This window comes from Carcharodon carcharias, chromosome 14 (assembly GCF_017639515.1).
Source record: "Carcharodon carcharias isolate sCarCar2 chromosome 14, sCarCar2.pri, whole genome shotgun sequence".
Lineage (NCBI taxonomy): Eukaryota > Metazoa > Chordata > Chondrichthyes > Lamniformes > Lamnidae > Carcharodon > Carcharodon carcharias.
The window spans coordinates 65,577,370-65,596,456 of NC_054480.1; the positions used below are offsets into that span (position 1 = coordinate 65,577,370).

The following is a 19,087-nucleotide window of genomic DNA, read 5'->3' on the forward strand; positions in this document are numbered from 1 at the left end:
TCCTTCTGCACCCCCCTCCTCAAAAATGCTGATCAAGATAGGAGACAATGCAAGAATATCATTTATATAGTGCTGTACCCCATTTTCTGCACTTTCCACAAATTTTTTTTTTAAAAAGAGTGCAGTTCATAAAAACTTCCATACAACTAATAAATCAGCATTTAGCATCCACTAAAGTAGAACTTTGCAAGTACTCCACCACTGCAGTGGCATGCCCCATCCCTCTGCTTCTGAAATGGCTGTTCGATCTGGAATTGAATCTTGCATTTTAAAATGAAAAACACAACACCACTTAACGATGAAAGGCCAATCAGCCTGCATTTATTACAAACAAAAATCCATTCAAACAGACATGAAAAATTTCCCTTGACTAGTCTGTAAGCTCTCTCAAGCTAACAAATCAAATATACATATGGATGCAATTACGATGCACCCCATTTCAACTTTCATTTTGTCAAAGACAGTACTTTGGCTACTGATCTGTTTGGTATGTCAGCAGCTGCCCAAGATGACAGTTTGACAAATCCTCCATGTTGACCAACAGATGAACCAACCTAACTTTAAACAAGCCAGTAGTGTAGCAACCACTTACTGGTTTCAGGTCACCAGGCAACAGGAGAGGGAATGCCAATCAAGTGGGAAACAAGCTAACTACCATACATCAGATCTTCCCTCAAGTAATATTTCAGACTGTCCATCAAAGTGTTATTGAATAAATCTAAACCAACATCAGTTAAGTAATCTCCTCTACCAACATAAAGACCTTGACGCTTGATGTCAAAAGGGTGTTCTATGAATCTTTGGCCCTTGTATTCCATGTATTTTTTTATTACCCCATTTATAGTTCTCCTGTCATTCTCAAGTTGAGCACCAGGCTGAAAAGCCCAATGAGGACGTGGGAGCAACTCTGAACAAACCAATGTAGTCTTTGGTAATAGGGCTTCCAGTGCTCCCAGCACCTCTTTTGCCATGTATATTATGTCACTAGTCTGGACGTAACCTATGTCATTATCTCCCAAATGAATGAGCAGGTACTTTGGGGGCTGGTGTTGTGCCAGGTGATGCATTAAAAGGTCATGGAGCTCGTGCCATCTCAGATCAGGTGTGCTCAGCCAATGAACTGAAAAACCACGTTTATCAAGGCCAAGATTGATCCCGTACGGTTTGGTGGCTGCTCTGTCACGTGCCTGGCTGATGATCACATGTCCTGCTATCCACACAGTATTCTGGGTGTCTGAAACATAAATAATACCCTGTTGAGCCATAAGGAATAAACGGATGTATTGCCTCACTGTTTTACCAGAAAAGGGGTACAAGGGGCTAAAGTGGAATTATATCATTGCTTTTGGTCATCATGTGCAAGACATAGGTCATCACACTTGACTGGTCTTCTAGCAATGTACATGATCAAGAAATCTCCCAAACAAGCAAGTTTAGTTGGTAATCACCATTCTTTAGATCATCAGGGGTCTATTACAAGTAGCAATGCAGCAGTGCCATTTAGTTTCTCTTCCCTCCCCTTAATTCCTCAAAGGCATTAACCAACCCTAAAGAGTCTCAAGTGTAAGTTGATATCACTGTTTGTGTCTTAACTTCTATAATTGATGCCATCATCTCCATCTTTGCCTGATCTTGTTTTTCCTTTTCTAAGAATCATAAGGTGCAGGCTGCTGCTCTCTCTACTGTCAGCTATTCCAAAACCTTCAAGCTTAGAAGACCCACTTATGCACAAATATGAATTTTCCAATTCCTATACAAATCAAACTTGACAACCTTGCATCATAAGCATTCCAGTCTTGAATTTCAGGGTTGCTTTGCTATAAATTAACAGTCCCAAAGAGTTGAGGCCTTCATGCTTATTTCAGTCTTAAAGACAGCAAAAAGACTATTCTCTCATTAGCTAAGGACTGATTCACAACTGGATCACAAACATTCAGGCATAGGTTACATATCATGTTATCACTGGCCATATTTACACTATCAATATTAATAAACTAAGGTAAAAACAAACTTTCCTGCTGCCTTAATCCATGAACATCAACTTGTTCCTTGTACCATATTAAGTTCTCCAAAATAATAGTTGGGGGAGAAAAAATCTACACAACCATTGGAACTTTTCATGTGCTACAATTACACTTTACTCAGAACTTGAATGCAGTAATTAGTTGGCTGTCTTTTGTTCCATGACAGCGTGACAGCAAAAGAATGGGCAGGTAACAGAGAAAGGGGCAGCAACAGCCAATGCTCAAGTATTGTGTGCAAGCTAAAAGATGGTAGACAATTGTGACCCCTCTGGTCATTATCACTGTACACGAGATCTCAGTGGCCAATAGAACAATTGACGTATACACCAGTGATTCCCTGCACCATGAAACTCTTGCTCTTGGCTGAACTACTGCAGGGAAGGGGAACCAATGACAATGGTTGGTACTCTGCAAACCATTTAAATTGAGAAAAGCCAGGGAATTTATTTAATAAAAGTTGATTCAGCTAATTTAATCCAGGAAACCTGAAGAGACACTCCACAGGTAATCTTACCAGAAGTTGTCTTATACATTTGCTAAATTAAATGACCCTCAACTTCACTTCCATTATTTGTGCAGAATTTTTAAAAACGCATGTTTTTGCAGGAGCACAGATTATACGACAAGCCCATTTAACCTCTACCTACATCCTCAAGGTTTTCCAATTTAACAACCTTCATTTCATCCTCAAACTTGTCTCCTTTTTAACTGGATTCAGATAAATACCGGTCTCGATCCCCAACTTAATTTCTCCATGTTTGACCTCAAGTATATTGTTTACAACATATACTCACGTAGAGGCACCCCCTTGAAACCACGTTCACAACATTATTGCAATGAAAGTTCACAACTCCACTGCCAACTTCAAGCATTTCAACACACCTTTCAAAAAATGGTTTGAATTTTTATAAGATTCTAACAGCCTATCCCACACTAATTTCTGCTGTAATTCTCTCGAAATTCAACTTCACACAATCTCTTTGTGCAGATCTCAGCAGTGGAAAAAAAGTTTGCTTTAGTCAGACTGAAATGATTCCCAAAGGGTTGCCATTGGACTTCTGTCACCCACCTTTGAGTTATCAATACTTTTGCAACTTCCTGCCCGTCCATAGTATATACACACACATACACACACAACCAAAGGGGAAAAATGGAAGAGAAACCTTTATTCTTTACAAACCAGATGAAAGTAGTGACTCAAACATTGAACTACCAAGAAATATACAACAGCCACCATTCCACAACTGCAAATGGCACTGGCTACAAATTAAGCGTAAAGCACTTGCTCACAGCTGAAGAGAATGTACACAAGGGAAAGGGGATCACAAATGTAACAGGAAACCATAAAACTTACAAAAGTCAATTTTACAGAACCATTATGACAATGACAACCTGTCTAGCCTAGGATTTAGTTATAAAAGGAAAAAAAAAGTGACAAAAACATTAAAATATAAAAACTTGTTTAGTAAGGTCTGCTATCCTGGATTTTAGTTACATTTTTAGAAATATCCATTTAAAAACACTGGATTCAGACTGCAGCATCATGCTTTAATACACAGAATCATCTGGTTAACATTTCAATTTTTTTTAAAAGATCAAAGTCAACATAAACTAAGTGATTACTATTATGGCCTTGTTCATGAACAAATGTGGTTTTTTTTTTTATATATATACAGTTACAAGATAAGCGCCTTTATAAAATAATTCCAATTACCCGGTTACTTTAAATGCAACTGACTTTTTAAACACGCCAGAACTGAACAGTAACCATTTTTTTTAATGAGGCACTCGTTCAATAACCTACATTTGTTTATGAACCCTCAACAGGAAGCCTTTAAGGGGTTTGATGGGTGTGCTGACTGGTCTTCCATAAGGGCATATCTCCCTCCCCTCCCCCTTGCCCCCAGGCTCAGTAGTGGCGCTGGTAAGATGCCATAGAAGCCTGGTTCATTGGCTGCCCAGGGCGTGGTACCTGGGTAGAAGCTTGGTTCACCAAGTGGGATAAAGATGGACCACTCTGAATCAGGGTATCCAATGCTTTTTGCACACTAGGGTTATCAAAGTTTATACCTGTTGCAACACCAGATCTCTGGGCCTGAGACAAAGCACTTGACTGATTAGGGGTTGGACCTCGAGGTTGCTGCTGGCCATAAAGACCTTGGGGTTGAGGCAGAGGTGAGCGAATGGCAGTGGCTCTCGGTGCAACTGCTTGACTCATTAAAGGTGGAAGTTGTGAATTAGGACCTGTCATGCGCTGCTGAGCTTGAGACAGATACGAAGAGTTACTCAGACCAAGCTGGCCAGCTCGGTTTTGAGGCTGGGTATTCAGTGCACTTCCATAAGCTGGGCCCTGTGTTCCTGCAGTATTCGTATTTGCACCAGATGCTCCACTGTTGAAGAGGCTTAAAATCTTGGCTTGCAGCTCCTGCTGCTGTGCTGCTTGTGTGTCCTGCGGCCCTCCCTTTAAAGACGGAGCAGGTGGTAGCGACGGCTGTGCATCAAGTGGGTTCATCCCTACAGAACCCATGTTTGGTCTGGGCAGGGGAGCTGGATTGTGAACAGATCCTGTCAAGAAAATTGGTAAAAAAAGATAATTTATCCCAACCATCTTCTCACTCCACTGTAGCATAATGAAGACCACAGCAATTATAGGTGCTTAATCACTAAGGTCAGATCATGCTATTAATTGAATCAGACATCTGACCTAAGATCCTGGTTGCAATACAGAGAGTAGGGAATAATAGATATGTACTCTAACTAGAGGGAAGTGACGACTGGTGTTTCTATGGTTGTGCTGGGTCTTTAACTACTCACTAGATTTATTAACTTAAATAACAAGACAGCCCTATCCTTGAAAAGGAGTGCAGCACAGATGCACCGGAATGTTACCAAAGCAACCAAGGATTACGAAAGAGATTACATAAACTAAGCTTGCATTCCCAGAAATGTAATAGGCTATGGGGTTGACTTTGATTGGATTTTGGCATTTAGAGAGAAATTGATAGGGTAGAGCATCAGAAATAAATTAAAGCTAAACTAACATTTAATTTAAGCTCAAAGCACAAGGATCAGATCCAATTCATCCTAATAACCAGCTGAACACCAATGCAGATATACCTTCCAAGCAGGACATTTATCGGTATGCCTTTGAGGTAATGGTTGTACATTTCCTTCAAGGGAAGTAAAATTTTGCTTTTGTTCTTCATTTAACCCTGTATCTATAGTGTTGCAAACTTAATGTGCAACAGCTGCGTGTTAATTAGACTGAGTGGTTCTAATTTGTTACAGCAGCTAAAGCAAAATAGCAACTCCAATTACTTTAAAACATCTATATCTAAACAACCAGAGTCATGGAATCTCCATAGACAAGTTATAAGTGTTACCATGCAAGGAGTCTCCTCCTCTAAGAAATCGTTCCTTTTTTTCTCTCAGGTATTCTATGATCTTGTCAATTTCCTCTATGGTAAGGTATCTTCCATCAGCAAGCAGGTTCAACAGTGGCTGGATGCTGGGGGGATTTCCTCGCTCTTCCAGACCCCCTTGGGTAGGCTCCCGTTCACGCATGATTACTTCATCTGCCATTTTAGCTGCTTTTCTTGCAACCTCTTCTCGCTCTTTTTCACGCGTTTCCGTCTTGTATCTCTCATAATTGCGTGCAACCAAGATCATTGCATCAGCCATTGGCATGTTACGATGCTCTGGATGTTAAATGTAATTAAAATAATCAATGCATACAAAAATTACATTTTGGGCACCCTTCCTTTTGTTGAGTTTAACTATCTTTTTACGTTTGCAACCACAATGGTTTGAGTTACTTAGGTTTCTTAATTTATAACAATATCAACCTCTCTCAAAAGAGCAGTTGCTATCAATGGGGAGCAAAAACAACCTTCATTTTTCAGTCAGTTGCTACAGACAAAAAAGGCAGACAATCCAAAATGGTTCAGCTTGGCTTTACATGGCACTGCTCCCAAATAATTGTTTCTACTGTCAATAGTTCTTAAAGGAGAGTCTGTATTGTTAATGGATCCAAAATTTGAGTTTTGATTACTTCCAATGGGCCATCTGAATCCAAAAATGAATGCATCTTCAAGAAGCATGAAAGCTAAGGGTCATCATCTTGAATATTTCCCTAAATTACGACTGAACTCAAGACCAAAATTTGTTCAACACCATTTTGTCATTTTAGGGGCAGTTGAAGGAACACGCAGGATGATACATCTTCTACTTGAAAGGGTGACAAACCCTACAGAGTTGGTTCTGCCATTCAGAATAGGGTCTTGAAGGCACTGTCAGAACTCCCCACTTGTATGGATGAAAGGCTCATGGCACTTCACCTATCATTCAGCTGTAACCAATATGCCACTGTCATCACTGCTAACACCCTGAACCTTGACTCCAATGAGGATGTTAAAGAATTTTGACCTTGAAGTCCTCACTGCCACCCTAAAAGAAAAGATCATCCTTCTGGGTGACTTTAAAAAGCCAGGGTTGGCTATAACTCAGTTGTCTAGAGTGGAATGATTAGGAAAGACGATGTGGGAGAAGCCAATACAAATGGCACCCTCCTGCTGAGGAAATGTGCTTAGCATGGCCTCGTTATAACAAACACCCTCTTCTGCCAGAAGGACAAAAACAAAATAACACGGACACATTCCAGATCAAGCTATTGGCACCTCCTGGATTATGTCATTGTTCAGATCACAATTTTAAGTGATCTCTGTATCACTAGATCCATGTGGGGGACTGGACATTTGTTGGATAGATTATAGACTTGGCTATAACACCAAGACATTGCAAGGTCCGAAAGTCAAAGATGATATCTTCGATGACTTGGCCCTAAAGCAGCTGACTAGAAGAAAGGAGTTCCAAGCACAACTCATGACCAATCTGGAAAAATTTTCACACACCCAAATTAATTCCAGAATAGTGGAATCTAATAAATTCAGCTATACTAGAGTCTGTGCTCAGATGATTAGGTTCGAGCATCATAAGTTACCAGGACTAGTTTGATGAAAATATTGCTAAAAACGTGACCTCCTAAAACAAAAATGAGCAGCCTTCACTGCCTGTCAGAACAACCCAAGGTCACAAGTCAACGTGGCAGCATTCCAACAGCTCAAGGCTCACGCACAAAGACAAATCTGGAAGATAAAAGGACATGTGGTGGGAAGAGAAAACCTGAGACACCCAATAATAATGTGAAGATTTTTTTAAGCCACCGCGGTCATCTGTAGACCAGGGCCAAATGGACAACATCCCCCTTGGCTCACAAGATGGTATCTCACTTCTCAAGGATGACAATTCCACCCAAGAACACTGGAATGAACATTTTCAACAACTCAACTGTGAATCCACAGTGTCAGCTAATAGTCTCCAGGCTATCCCCCAGTACCCAGTGGTTGAATCCATGGGTGAACCACCACTGATGGGAGAGCTGTAGCAACCAAACAAGTGAAAACACTATGGGGGCCACAGGCTTTGTTATCCCAGATGAGGTCTTCAAAGCTCTTGGGGTTTTGCTCACCTCAAGTACTCATCCTTTGGACTTGGGAAGAAAAAGAACTCCCCCTCGACTTTAAGAACACAACAATTGTAATTATCTTCAAGAAGGGAGATAAATAATGCTGTGGAAACTAGAGTTCTTTCTCTCTTGTCTATACAAGGAAAATCCTGACATGCATTCTCTTGAATCACCTTGTTCCAGCACTCTGGATCCCACTACCTTGTGGACATTTTACCCCATGTGCTCAAAGATCTGTGGGTTGAGAATTGGCTTATTCATTCACATGAAGACCCATGGTAGGAACCCATGACCCTGAATAGTCGCCATCCTTGAATTGAGGGGTGGCCAATGACAACTTCTAATCAAAAGCAATTAAATTAGTCAACTGTCAAACCTAACAGGTGGAAGCCTGGCAAGCCAGGCTTAGAATAAAAAGGATTCAATATTTTTACAATATCTTTTAGTAACTTGGCAGCTGCAGTGCAAATGAAAGCAAAAAGTCAATGTAAAGCTAAACACTAAACTAATTTAAAGAGCAAAACTTACCTTGTGGTGTTCCAAACAGGATATTAACAGTACACGATCGATGTATTTCATGTTGTTGAGTAATGACAATAGCAAATGCCGTGCCTCCCCTGCTGACATCTTCAAGAGCTTGGGTAAGCGACACTTCAGTATTCAAGAATATCAAATCGACGACCATACCAAGATCACGAACCTTTCGACCAACAGACTCTGCATATTCCCTGATCAAATCCCAAAAAGATTCACAAGTGAAAACCTACAAATTAACATCTATAAAGAAGAAAATTATGCAAATAAAACCAAAACTTATTTGCTCGGATATCCTCATTACACAACACAGGAACAGTAGAAAAACAAAATGCAGAAATTAAGTACCCAAAGGTTCAGAGGTAATTAGATCTGCAATACTGCTGCAACTTATCCACTGAACAAGGACCATGCCCTCCTGCCAGTGCCTTGGAAATTAGTAAAAGCACCCAAAATTAGATTGGTAGCAGCTGATATTTAAGAGGTTAAGGAAAATTAACTATGGGAAAGCTACTGGACAACTATACTGAAAAACAAGATCTTCAGAAGCATGGAACCAATGGAGGTTGCAACTACAGAACAGTTCACATTGAAGCAAGATTGAACACCAATGATTTTTCAGCGACAGAACATAAGAAATAGGAGAAGGAACACCAATGATTTTTCAGCCACAGAATATAAGAAATAGGAGAAGTAGGCCATATGCTCCATCAAGCCTATTCACCATTCAGTAGGAGTATGGCGATCTCCTACCTCAATTCCATTTTCCCATCCTACCCCTACATCCCTTGATTCCCTGTAACCAAAAATCTAATCAGTCGCAGTCTTCAATATACTTAATCGATTGGGTACCCAAAGTTCTCTAGGGTACAGAATTCTGAAAGCCTACAACCCGCTGGATTTCTCTTCACTGGTCCTGAATGGCTGATCACTAATTTAGAGACCATGACCCCTGCTTTTAGATTCTTCAACCAACTTGCCTGTGGCATTTACCCTGCCCTATCAAGCTTGAAAAATTTAGTGTTTCAATGAGATCACCTCTCACTCTCCTAAACTTCAGAGAATATCCATTTTACACTTCTCTTCCACCCCTCCACCATCCCAGGAATCAGTCAAGTGAACCGTCATTGCATTTCCTCTAAGATGAGGATGCCCTTTCTTAGATATATGGGGGAAGTGACAAAGATGATCAACGATGCAAGGGCAGGGAATGTTATCTACATGGATTTCAGTAAGGCCTTTGACAAAGTCTCTCATAGCAGATTGGTACAGAAGGTAAAGTTGCACGGGTTCAGAGGTGAGCTGGCAAGATGGATACAGAATTGGCTTGGTCATAGAAGACAGAAGGTAGCAGTGGAAGGGTGCTTTGCTGAATGGAGAGCTATGACTAGTGGTGTTCAGCAGTGATGAGTGCTGGGACGGTTGCTGTTTGTAGTATACGTAAATGATTTGGAGGAAAATGTAACTGGGCTAATTAGTAAGTTTGCAGACGACACGAAGGTTGGAGGAGTTGCAGATAGTGAAGAGAATTGTCAAAGGATACAATGGGAAATAGATCAGCTGGAGAGTTGGGTGGAGAAATGGCAGATGGAGTTTAATTCGGACAAATGCGAGGTAATGCATTTTGGAAGGTCTAATACAGGTAGGAATTACACAGTAAATGGCAGAACTCTTAAGTGCACAGACGGGCAGAGGGATCTGGGCGTACAGGCCAACAGGTCACAAAGTGGCAACGCAGGTGGATAAGGTAGGCAGGAAGGCATATGGCATGCTTGCCTTCATCGGCAGGGGTATTGAATATAAAAGCTGGGAAGTCATGCTGTAGCTGTATAGGACCTTGGTTAGGCCACACTTGGTATATTGCATGCAATTCTGGTCGCCACATTAACAGAAGGATATGGAGGCTTTGGAGAGGGTGCAGAGGAGGTTTACCAGGATGCTGCCTGGTCTGGAGGTTATTAGCTATGAGGAGAGGTTGGAGAAACCCGGATTGTTCTCACTAGAATTACAGAGATTGAGGGGCGACTTGATAGCAGTTTACAAAATTATGAGTGGCACGGACAGAGTAGATAGTGGCCGAAGGGCCTGTTCCTGTGCTGTACTTTTCTTAGTTCTCGTTCTTAAAGGAGACCAGGACCCTGTACAGTACACCAGGTGTGGTCTTATCCTTTTAAATAAAAAGGTGTGGCAATGGGTACCCGCATGGTCCCCAGTTACGCCTGTCTCTATGGAGTATGTGGAACATTCCCTGTTCCAGTCCTACTCAGGCCCTCTCCCACAACTCTTTCACCGGTACATCGACGACTGCTTCGGTGCCGCTTCATGCTCTCATCTGGAACTGGAAAAATTTATTAATTTTGCTTCCCATTTCCACCCCTCCATCATTTTCACGTGGGCCATCACTGACACTTCCCTTCCTTTCCTTGACCTCTCAGTCTCAATTTCTGGTGACAAAACTGTCCACTAATACCCATTACAAGCCTACTGACTCCCACAGCTACCTCGACTACAGCTCCTAACACCTCGGTTCCTGTAAGGAATCCATCCCATTCTCTCAGTTCCTTCGCCTCCGTCGCATCTGTTCTGATGATGCCACTTTCCAAAACAGTTCCTCCTACATGTCTTCCTTCTTCCTTAACCGAGGTTTTCCACCCATCGTGGTTGATAGGGCCCTCAACTGTGCCCAGCCCATCCGCCCTCACACCTTCCTCTCCCTCCCAGAACAATGATAGGGTCGCCCTTGTCCTTACTTATCACCCCACCAGCCTCTGCGTTCAAAGGATCATCCTCCGCCATTTCCAGCATGATGCCACCCCCCCCCCCCCCCCCGCGGCTTTCCGCACTGATTGCTCTCTCCGGGACACTCTGGTCCACTCCTCCATCACCCCCTACACCTCAACCCCCTCCCACAGCACCTTCCCATGCAACTGCAGAAGGTGCAACACCTGCCCCTTTACTTCCCCACTCCTCACCATTCAAGGGCCCAAACACTCTTTTCAAGTGAAGCAGCATTTCACTTGCACTTCCCTCAATTTAGTCTACTGCATTCGCTGCTCCCAATGTGGTCTCCTCTACATTAGAGGCCAAATGCAGACTGAGTGACCGCTTTGCCGAACACCTTCAGTCTGTCCGCAAGGATGACCCAGACCTCCCTGTAGTTTGCCTTTCCAACACACCACCCTGCTCTCATGCCCACATGTCTGTCCTTGGTCTGCTGCAACGATCCAGTGAAGCTCAACAGCAACTCATCTTCCAACTAGGCACTTTACAGCCTTCCGGACTTAATGTTGAGTTCAACACTTTCAGATCATGAAATCTCTCCTCCATCCCCACCCCATTTCCGATCCCCCTTTTTCCAATAATTTATAATTAAAAACATTTTTCTTTTCCCACCTATTTTTAAATTTATTTTGATCTTTTAGCCAATTTCAATCCCTTCTCCCCACCCCACCCCTACTAGGGCCATCTGCCACAAGCTTGTCCTTCCTACCCTTAAAATCCCTGTTAGCCCATTCCTTAGATAATATCACCACTGTCAACACCCCTTTTTTCCATGACATTTTTGGCAATTTCTTTGCCTCTACCTATCCCAACCAACCCCCCACCCCCCCTCCACCTAATATTTCACCTCATTTTTCTATTTCTTTAGTTCTGAAGAGTCATATGGACTCGAAACATCAACTGTATTCCTCTCCGCAGATCTGTCACACCTGATGAGTTTTTCCAGGTATTCTTGTTTTTGGTCTTACTAAAGCCCAATATAACTGCAGCAAGTTTTTCTTATTCTTGCAGTCCAACCCACCTTGCAATAAAGGGTAACATACTTAATTACTTGCTAAACCTGCACGTTAACTTTGTGTACAAGGGCCCCCAAGTACCAACAAGGTGAGAAAGGCTTTTTGATCCTTGAGGAGTTATGAATTTACCTAGCTGTCAGGCAAAGTGGACACACACTGACACATGATTGAGCATTTGCCAACAAGAACAAAAGTTTCACCAGTAAAAGTAATTGTAGTGTATAAAATAATGAGGGGTCCAGAACAAGTGGATAGGAAGGACCTTTTCCCTCATGAGTCAATAACCAGGGAGCAGAGATTCAGAGTAATCAGTAGATAGGTTAGAAAGATAAATTAAGTGGGAATTTTTTTCACCCAGATGGGGGTTTGGAACCCACTGTCTGGAAGGGGTGCTACAAAAATTGAACTCAAAATAGGTATCACTCAAACATCCCAAGTCATTAACTGGCCCCCACCACACTTTGTGGGACCTTGCTGTGTGGTGCAAAGGGGCTGTTGTGTTTTCTAAACAATAGCAGTGAGCACACTTCAAAAACATTTCATTGGTTAAATAATTTGGGATGCCCCAAAGACATGTAAGGCACCACATGAAGACAAGCATTTTTGCAAACTCACTTTTGCTGTTTGTTGACTACAATAACGGAACAATCCACAGGTCTTTCAGCATCATAACGTCTTTGGATCTCATCATAGTATTGCCGATACAGTTCTTCTCTTCGGCGCTCTCGTCTCATCGGATCTTGGGGGAGTAAAAAAAGGCACATAAAATCAACTTACATTTTAAATTCATCTGATCTACCCCACTCATTACAACCTGGTGCAAGCTAATTACAATGACAGTACATGGGAGATAACATTCTCCCAAAGGCATGTGGTTACCAGCAACACTGTGGTGCCTTCCAAATGCTATCAGCGTTCAGGGTTTGATGGCAATGCAAATAATTAATACTTGATTATCTTTAGTTCACTCTTGCTTTCCAGTGAAGAAAAATTAGGCTTGCGAACCCGCTCACCTCACCCCAAAAACACAAGACCAACTAACACTTAGCATCACTCCACATTCTACTGGACAAGGAATTGAATATGCTTCTATATAAGCATGCTGTATTACCGTTTGCTACTTCCACTGTTTAATTATTTTGCAGCTGAAGTCTGGGCCAAAATTTAATGCAACAAATTTCTGTTACCTTTCAAAAACGATGATCTAACATTGCAGGCACAATAAAATTAACTAAAACAAGCTGATAAAGGCTCTTTTGATCCTTGAGCAGGTATGAATTTACCTAGTTGTCAGGCAAAGTGGACACACACTGACACATGAGCGAGTATTCACCAAGAACAGAAGCTTCACGAGGTACGGGCATTGCCAGCTAGGTCGCAATTGTTGCCCACCCCCTAATTGCCCTCGTGGTGGTGGCGAGCTGCCTTCTTGAACTGCCACAGGCTATGTGGCGTACTGTTGTAGGTACACCCAGTGTGGTTAGGAAGGGAGCTCCAGGATTTTGATCCAGCAGCAGTGAAGGAATGGCGATACAGTTCCAAGTCAGGACGGCATGTAGCTCAGAAGGGAATTTGCAGGTGGTGTGTTCCCATGTGTCTGCTAGGTGGTAGAGGTCACAGGTTCGAAGGGTACTGTCAAAGAAGCCTCGAATTCCTGCAGTGCATCTTGTAGATGGTACACACTGCTGCAAGCGTGGCTGGTGGTGGAGGAAGTGAATGCTTAAGGTGGTGAATGGGATGCCAATCAGGCAGGCTCTGTGTCCTGGATGATATCAAGTTTTGAGTGTTGTTGGAGCTGAAATCATTCAGGCAAGTGGAGAATTCCATCACACTCCTGACTGGTGCCTTGTAGATGGTCGGAGGAGTTGAGAGGGGAGTTTCTTGCCACAGAATTCCTAGCCTCTGAACTACTCTTGTAGTAATTATATGACTGGTCCAGTTCAGTTTCTGGTCAATGGCAATCCTGAGGGTGTTGATAGTGGTAATGCCACTGAATGTTATGGGGAGACGGTTAAATCCTCGCTTGTTGGAGATGGTCATTGTCTGGCACTTGTGTGGCATGACTCTTACTTTGATCAATTAATAACAGGTCGACAAGTTATACTGAAAGCAAATGTAGTAGTGCAAATAATGAATAAATCTTCCAAAATGCGCTACAAGGCATGGAAAGATACAGAAAGCATATTTATTTTGCTTATAGCAGCTACAGATAACGAAGCATGGAAAAGTATTGCCACAGATTGCATGCAGAGGGGCACTAATAAGCTGAGCTAGCAAAAAAATAAACACATGGCATAACTAAGTGGGGTCTCAGGAGCCCATGACCAACTGATACTAATTTCTAAAGGATAGCTTCATCAGGCCTGTTGATTTAGTAGCAAGCCCTCCCAAAACAAATATCTTGAACTGGGTATAGAAGGCTTTATACAGCAGCTGATGAGGTTGCAGATTATGATTACAATTCTGCTGCTGCCCATAGCAGCTCATGGATGCCCAGTTTTGAGTTGGTAGGTCTGTTTGAAATTTATCCCATCGCCAGCAGTACAGACATACACAGGGAGGGTGTTGGTGGTGTCTGAGGCTTATGATTCGGTGGTATGACCATCAAGATTGTTGCTTTACCAGTCTGTGGGCCAGCTCTGCCAATATCGCAAAAGTCCCAGATGCTAGTGAGGAATTTGCAGGGCTGACATACCAGGGTCTGCCATTGTGGTTTCCAGCCCCTAAGTCAATGTTGGGTGCTCCATCCGTTTCATTACAAAGTCAAAAAGTAGCGATTTGCATGAACTGAGAGGCTTGCTAGGCCATTTCAAAGTATATTAAGAGTCAACCAGAGTCTGTTGGCCAGACCAGGTAAAGACAGATTTCCTTTCCTAAAGAACATAAGTGCACCAGATGAGATTTTTAAAATCACAAATGATGGTTTCAGGGTCGTATTACCAGGACTAGCTTTTAAAACTAGATTTATTAATTGAATTTTAATTCCACCATATGCTGTGAACTTATGCCCCCAAAGCATTTTTAATTTCTTTTTTCAATTTTCATTCTCAGGATGTGAGATTCGTTGGCTGGGTCAGCATTTATTGCCCATCCCTAATTGCCCTTCAAAAGGTGTTGGTGAGCTGCCTTGTTGAACTGCTGCAGTCCATGTGGTGTAGGTACACACACACTGCTGTCAGGAAGGGCCTCTGAATTAGGCCTCGAGATTACTAGTTCAGTGACATGACCGTTGTGCTACTGCCTCCCGGACACTGTCTTCTTGGGTCTGGGATATCCGAATCGCTGGGCCAGGAATTCTCATGAAACTTATTGCTCCTCATGTGACAAGGATGGACAGGAGTGAAGTCCTTCAAAAAAGAAAAAGTGCTAACCAGCATATTATGAACACATGATGCCAACCGCAAGCCAGGTAGGAATACTTTTTGCTTTAAAAGCTGGAGAAACAAGCACACACACTAGTCAGCTTGTTTCACTGAACACAATCACACTTCTAGAATAACAAGGTATATGTCGGTCACTTTCTTGTAAAAGCCCTGTTGGATTGTTACGGTTGTTAAACATTACTGCCCAAATATTTATTTTTACATGGAACAACTGGACTGCTTTAGACAAGAATGGAGGTTATTGACAGAATGCGAGGCCTTACTAGGCATTATCCCAAGATTCTCCTTGGAACTCATTCACGTGGAGAATGAAAACGGAAGAATCTAAAATCATGGCACAAAAAAATTATAACTTCAAACTTGCATCTCCTAAAGCATTTGCTAGGTCACAATAAAGCAAGCTTCAGTCCACTCCCTTCCTTCAACATAGACAGCTGCTTATTACTTACCATCAACTTCACGAGGGGCCCTGGAATCCCATGGCTCCCGGAATCTATCCATATATGGCTCCTCCTTCCTTCGCAAAACATCATCATAGCGATAATACCTATCGTAGACTTCTTCCCGTCTGCAATGCAAAGGGTTATGGTTGAACTATGAGAAATAGTTATTCAAAAACACAAACTAAGTCAACAGTGAAAACATTTTACAATTTGACTCAAAATGTTTGAATCGCTGAAATGAAATACCTAACCTCTTGCTTCACTTTATAAGAGTCCATTACACAATTGCAAACTAATATAGCTGTGCCAAATGTGTACAAGTGTCATTCATTATTCAGTTTTGCACACAAGCGAGTGTGCCCAAACATCCTACAGGCATTGTTCCTTTAAAAAATTATATTAAATAGTTGAGAGATTTTTCCCTGTTCTATTGAGGAGGTGTATTCTCAATTGGTTGTCTGAAAAAGGAAGCATTGACACCTCAGTGACAAAAGGAGACTGAAGCAAGACACCATAACCACAGATCAATGTCAGACTAGACTGTACATGGAGGTGAACTTCAAAGTAAATCACTATAGAGTCTGTCTACTTATCCTCATTTCCTCAACTGCCAAACACTACTGGCCTAACAGCTGGCATCTTCAGCCACACACACTGCCCAAACAAGCCTTGACCAAAAACACCAAGGCAATAAGTTCAAACAAGAGGAATGACTGCACTAGGTACTCGAACTCAAAGAGACCTATACACTGATTGTTCTCTTTTCTCTTGTGAACTGTATCCAATAAAAGTAAACATTCCCTAAAACCACTTTTAGTTATGGACATTTTGACCTTGTATGAAACAAGTAACTTAACCATAAGAACATTCCACCCCATACAACATGGCAAGTCACTGCACTACAAGTGCAAATCACCACAGTACTTGCAGTTAAATCAAGATATAAAAGCGAAAAAGTTTCCTGCCTCTCTCAAGGTATTCATTTTGCCTATGGGTTACAGCATAAAATCTAGACTTCAGTGCAGTTCTAAGTGCACTGTCGGAGGTGCAATCTTTCAGAAGGTAGATTATATTTGCTCTCAGATGCATGCTTAAAACCCATGCCATCAACATTTACCCTTCAGCCATTCTCATTGCTGCTTGCAGGCTTTTCCTATATTATAATAGCTACAATTCAGAAATACTTCACTGGCTAATATAGTTATACTACCCTAATAAACATTTGATTCATACTGCCCTAACAAACATTTTCAGGCACAATGAGGCCCAAGCATGGAGCTCATCTGCCTACATCAATACAGCAGAGAAGCTCACCAAGCATATGCCATAAAAAGGAGTCAAGTTGTAGCTTATAAATGAAAAAAAGCTAGACGACTCAAAAACGCAACTTGAAATGACTCTGACTTTCGTCTGCTTAGAAGCAAATTTAAATTGCGTGTTATAACTTAATGACACCTTCTAGGATGCGTTATGAAGTGAGACACTGAGATGCTTTTCCTATTACCCTACCCGAAGATGGTTAGAAGGCTGAAATAAAAATAACCTCCAAGGCCAGTGCATCACAAGACAGAGCACTGAAGTTGTGACATTTGTGTGGAATGCAAGACAAGCAGAAATGCATATGTATATCTTCTCTGAAGGCAGGTAGCTATCGACTGCTAACAGCTGAAGCTCTCAATAATCACAGCATTCAGTAGGCACCTTAAAAGGACACCCAGCTTGTTTAAATGCCTCCAATTATCCACTTAATATGGGACCCTGCAACTGATGGCACTTTCCTAGCAGGTCAAAATAACTGATATTCCCGGTTCAATGTACCAAGAACATCTTTTTCAAATAACAATGAAAATACCAAAAGAAGCTGCAAACAAAAGGAATATCAAGATTAGGCAATAAAAAATTATGTTAACAAAAATTAAATTTACAGAAATTTAAAATGGTAATTTGGAGCATTGTGAAAACAAAGGGTTTATAATCAAGCTAATTCTAGCTCACTTTGTCATTTTAAAAATCTTCATTAGGCCTAATGCTATCCAACAAGGATATGACAATGTTCACAATAATTTGTCGCAAGTATATTCTCCAGTCTGAAATACATTTGGCTTATTCAAAGATGTAGGATTTTTAAAAAAAATTCGGACAGGCAGGGTTTCCCAATATTTGGGATGAAATAAGTGTCAGATGTTTGCACCTTAATTTCATACATTCCACCTAGTTCAAACCTTTTATTTTAGAAATTCAGGTGAGGGCAACATTGATTATAATGACACTCCACATTGCTGCCCTCAAACAATATTTAATATCAAAAAATACTGAAGTCAAACAATTAATGCTGAGTTTAACTCTGAAATTTCAGACATGGAACAAAATCCAACTTCACAAATACCGCATTACACTATGAACAATACGGAATACAGAAACCTTCGCTTAACATACTACACAATGTCATTTTGCAGTAATGCCGCTCTCCTATTAAAAGCCAATGTTCACAATTTGTTGTGCCTTTTCACATTAATATCACTCTATGTCTGGACGTTCCCAGGAAAGTCCCATGTTGAGAGAAAGCCAGGTCTCGGGTAAGGTGGGAAGAGGTTCTGAGCCTCAACAGACTTTCATTTCTCATAATGCCACTTTTTCCAGGAGCCAATTAATAACATTAAGTGAGGCCTTCTGACACCAAAAACACAATTAGAACAACTGTACAGTTTTGACCAAGTGCAAGGCAGACTGCTTAACTCTGAGGAGTGAGGAAATCTGTTGTAATGAGTGAGGTTCTGTCCAGTCTATTACAAAACAGGGATTGGTCTGAGAGCAGGAGCCAAAGATGAGAACTGAGGACCAAAACGTAGCAACATTAAATAGGTGAGCAGTTAGGTGTTTGGTGGGTTTCAAGTCTTCCTTCCTTCCCTCCCACCTAAACTGGGCAGTAGATTAAATTGGCACTGGGGAAATAGTAGTTGTTTTTATTAAATTTGTAGCGTAACTAGTTAAACTCCATCATATAACTATCTAAACTCATTGAGTAAGATTTCTAAAATTGAAGCCTAATTAATTAAATAAAATAAATATGGTAATGCAGGGGATACACTGCAGCTACAGAATGAGACCTAGTGGCCACCTGTGATCTAGCGCAACCAGATCTACAGTTTATGCCTGTAGCTAGAGGAACCTGGAATCCGAGCTTCAGACACTGCAACGCATCCAGGAGGGGGAAGTTACTTGGACACAATGTTCCATAAGACAGCAACAGCCTTTAGATCAATAGCAAAAACAGAAAATGCTGGAAAAACTCAGCCGGTCTGACAGCAACTGCGGAGAGAGAAATAACTGAAAAAAACCCCTCAAAATGTTGACTTAGAAAAAAAATAAAGTCAACATTGAG

At 41.5% G+C, this 19,087-nt stretch overlaps 1 protein-coding gene across 3 annotated transcripts in view; it reads right to left on the reverse strand.

The window, feature by feature from the left end:
• Positions 1-292: 292 nt before the first annotated feature.
• The window catches only part of LOC121287420 (nuclear receptor coactivator 5-like), a 40,479-nt gene continuing 21,684 nt past the window's right edge, over positions 293-19,087 (reverse strand). For all 3 annotated transcript variants that reach the window (XM_041205287.1, XM_041205286.1, XM_041205288.1), the window contains 6 exons: positions 15,712-15,830; positions 12,495-12,618; positions 8,077-8,276; positions 5,408-5,722; positions 4,095-4,589; positions 293-1,234 (listed from right to left, as the gene is read on the reverse strand). In XM_041205287.1, the coding sequence (XP_041061221.1) occupies positions 648-1,234; positions 4,095-4,589; positions 5,408-5,722; positions 8,077-8,276; positions 12,495-12,618; positions 15,712-15,830 (1,840 nt within the window). In that variant the 3' untranslated portion in view covers positions 293-647. The remainder of the gene's footprint in view (positions 1,235-4,094; positions 4,590-5,407; positions 5,723-8,076; positions 8,277-12,494; positions 12,619-15,711; positions 15,831-19,087) is intronic.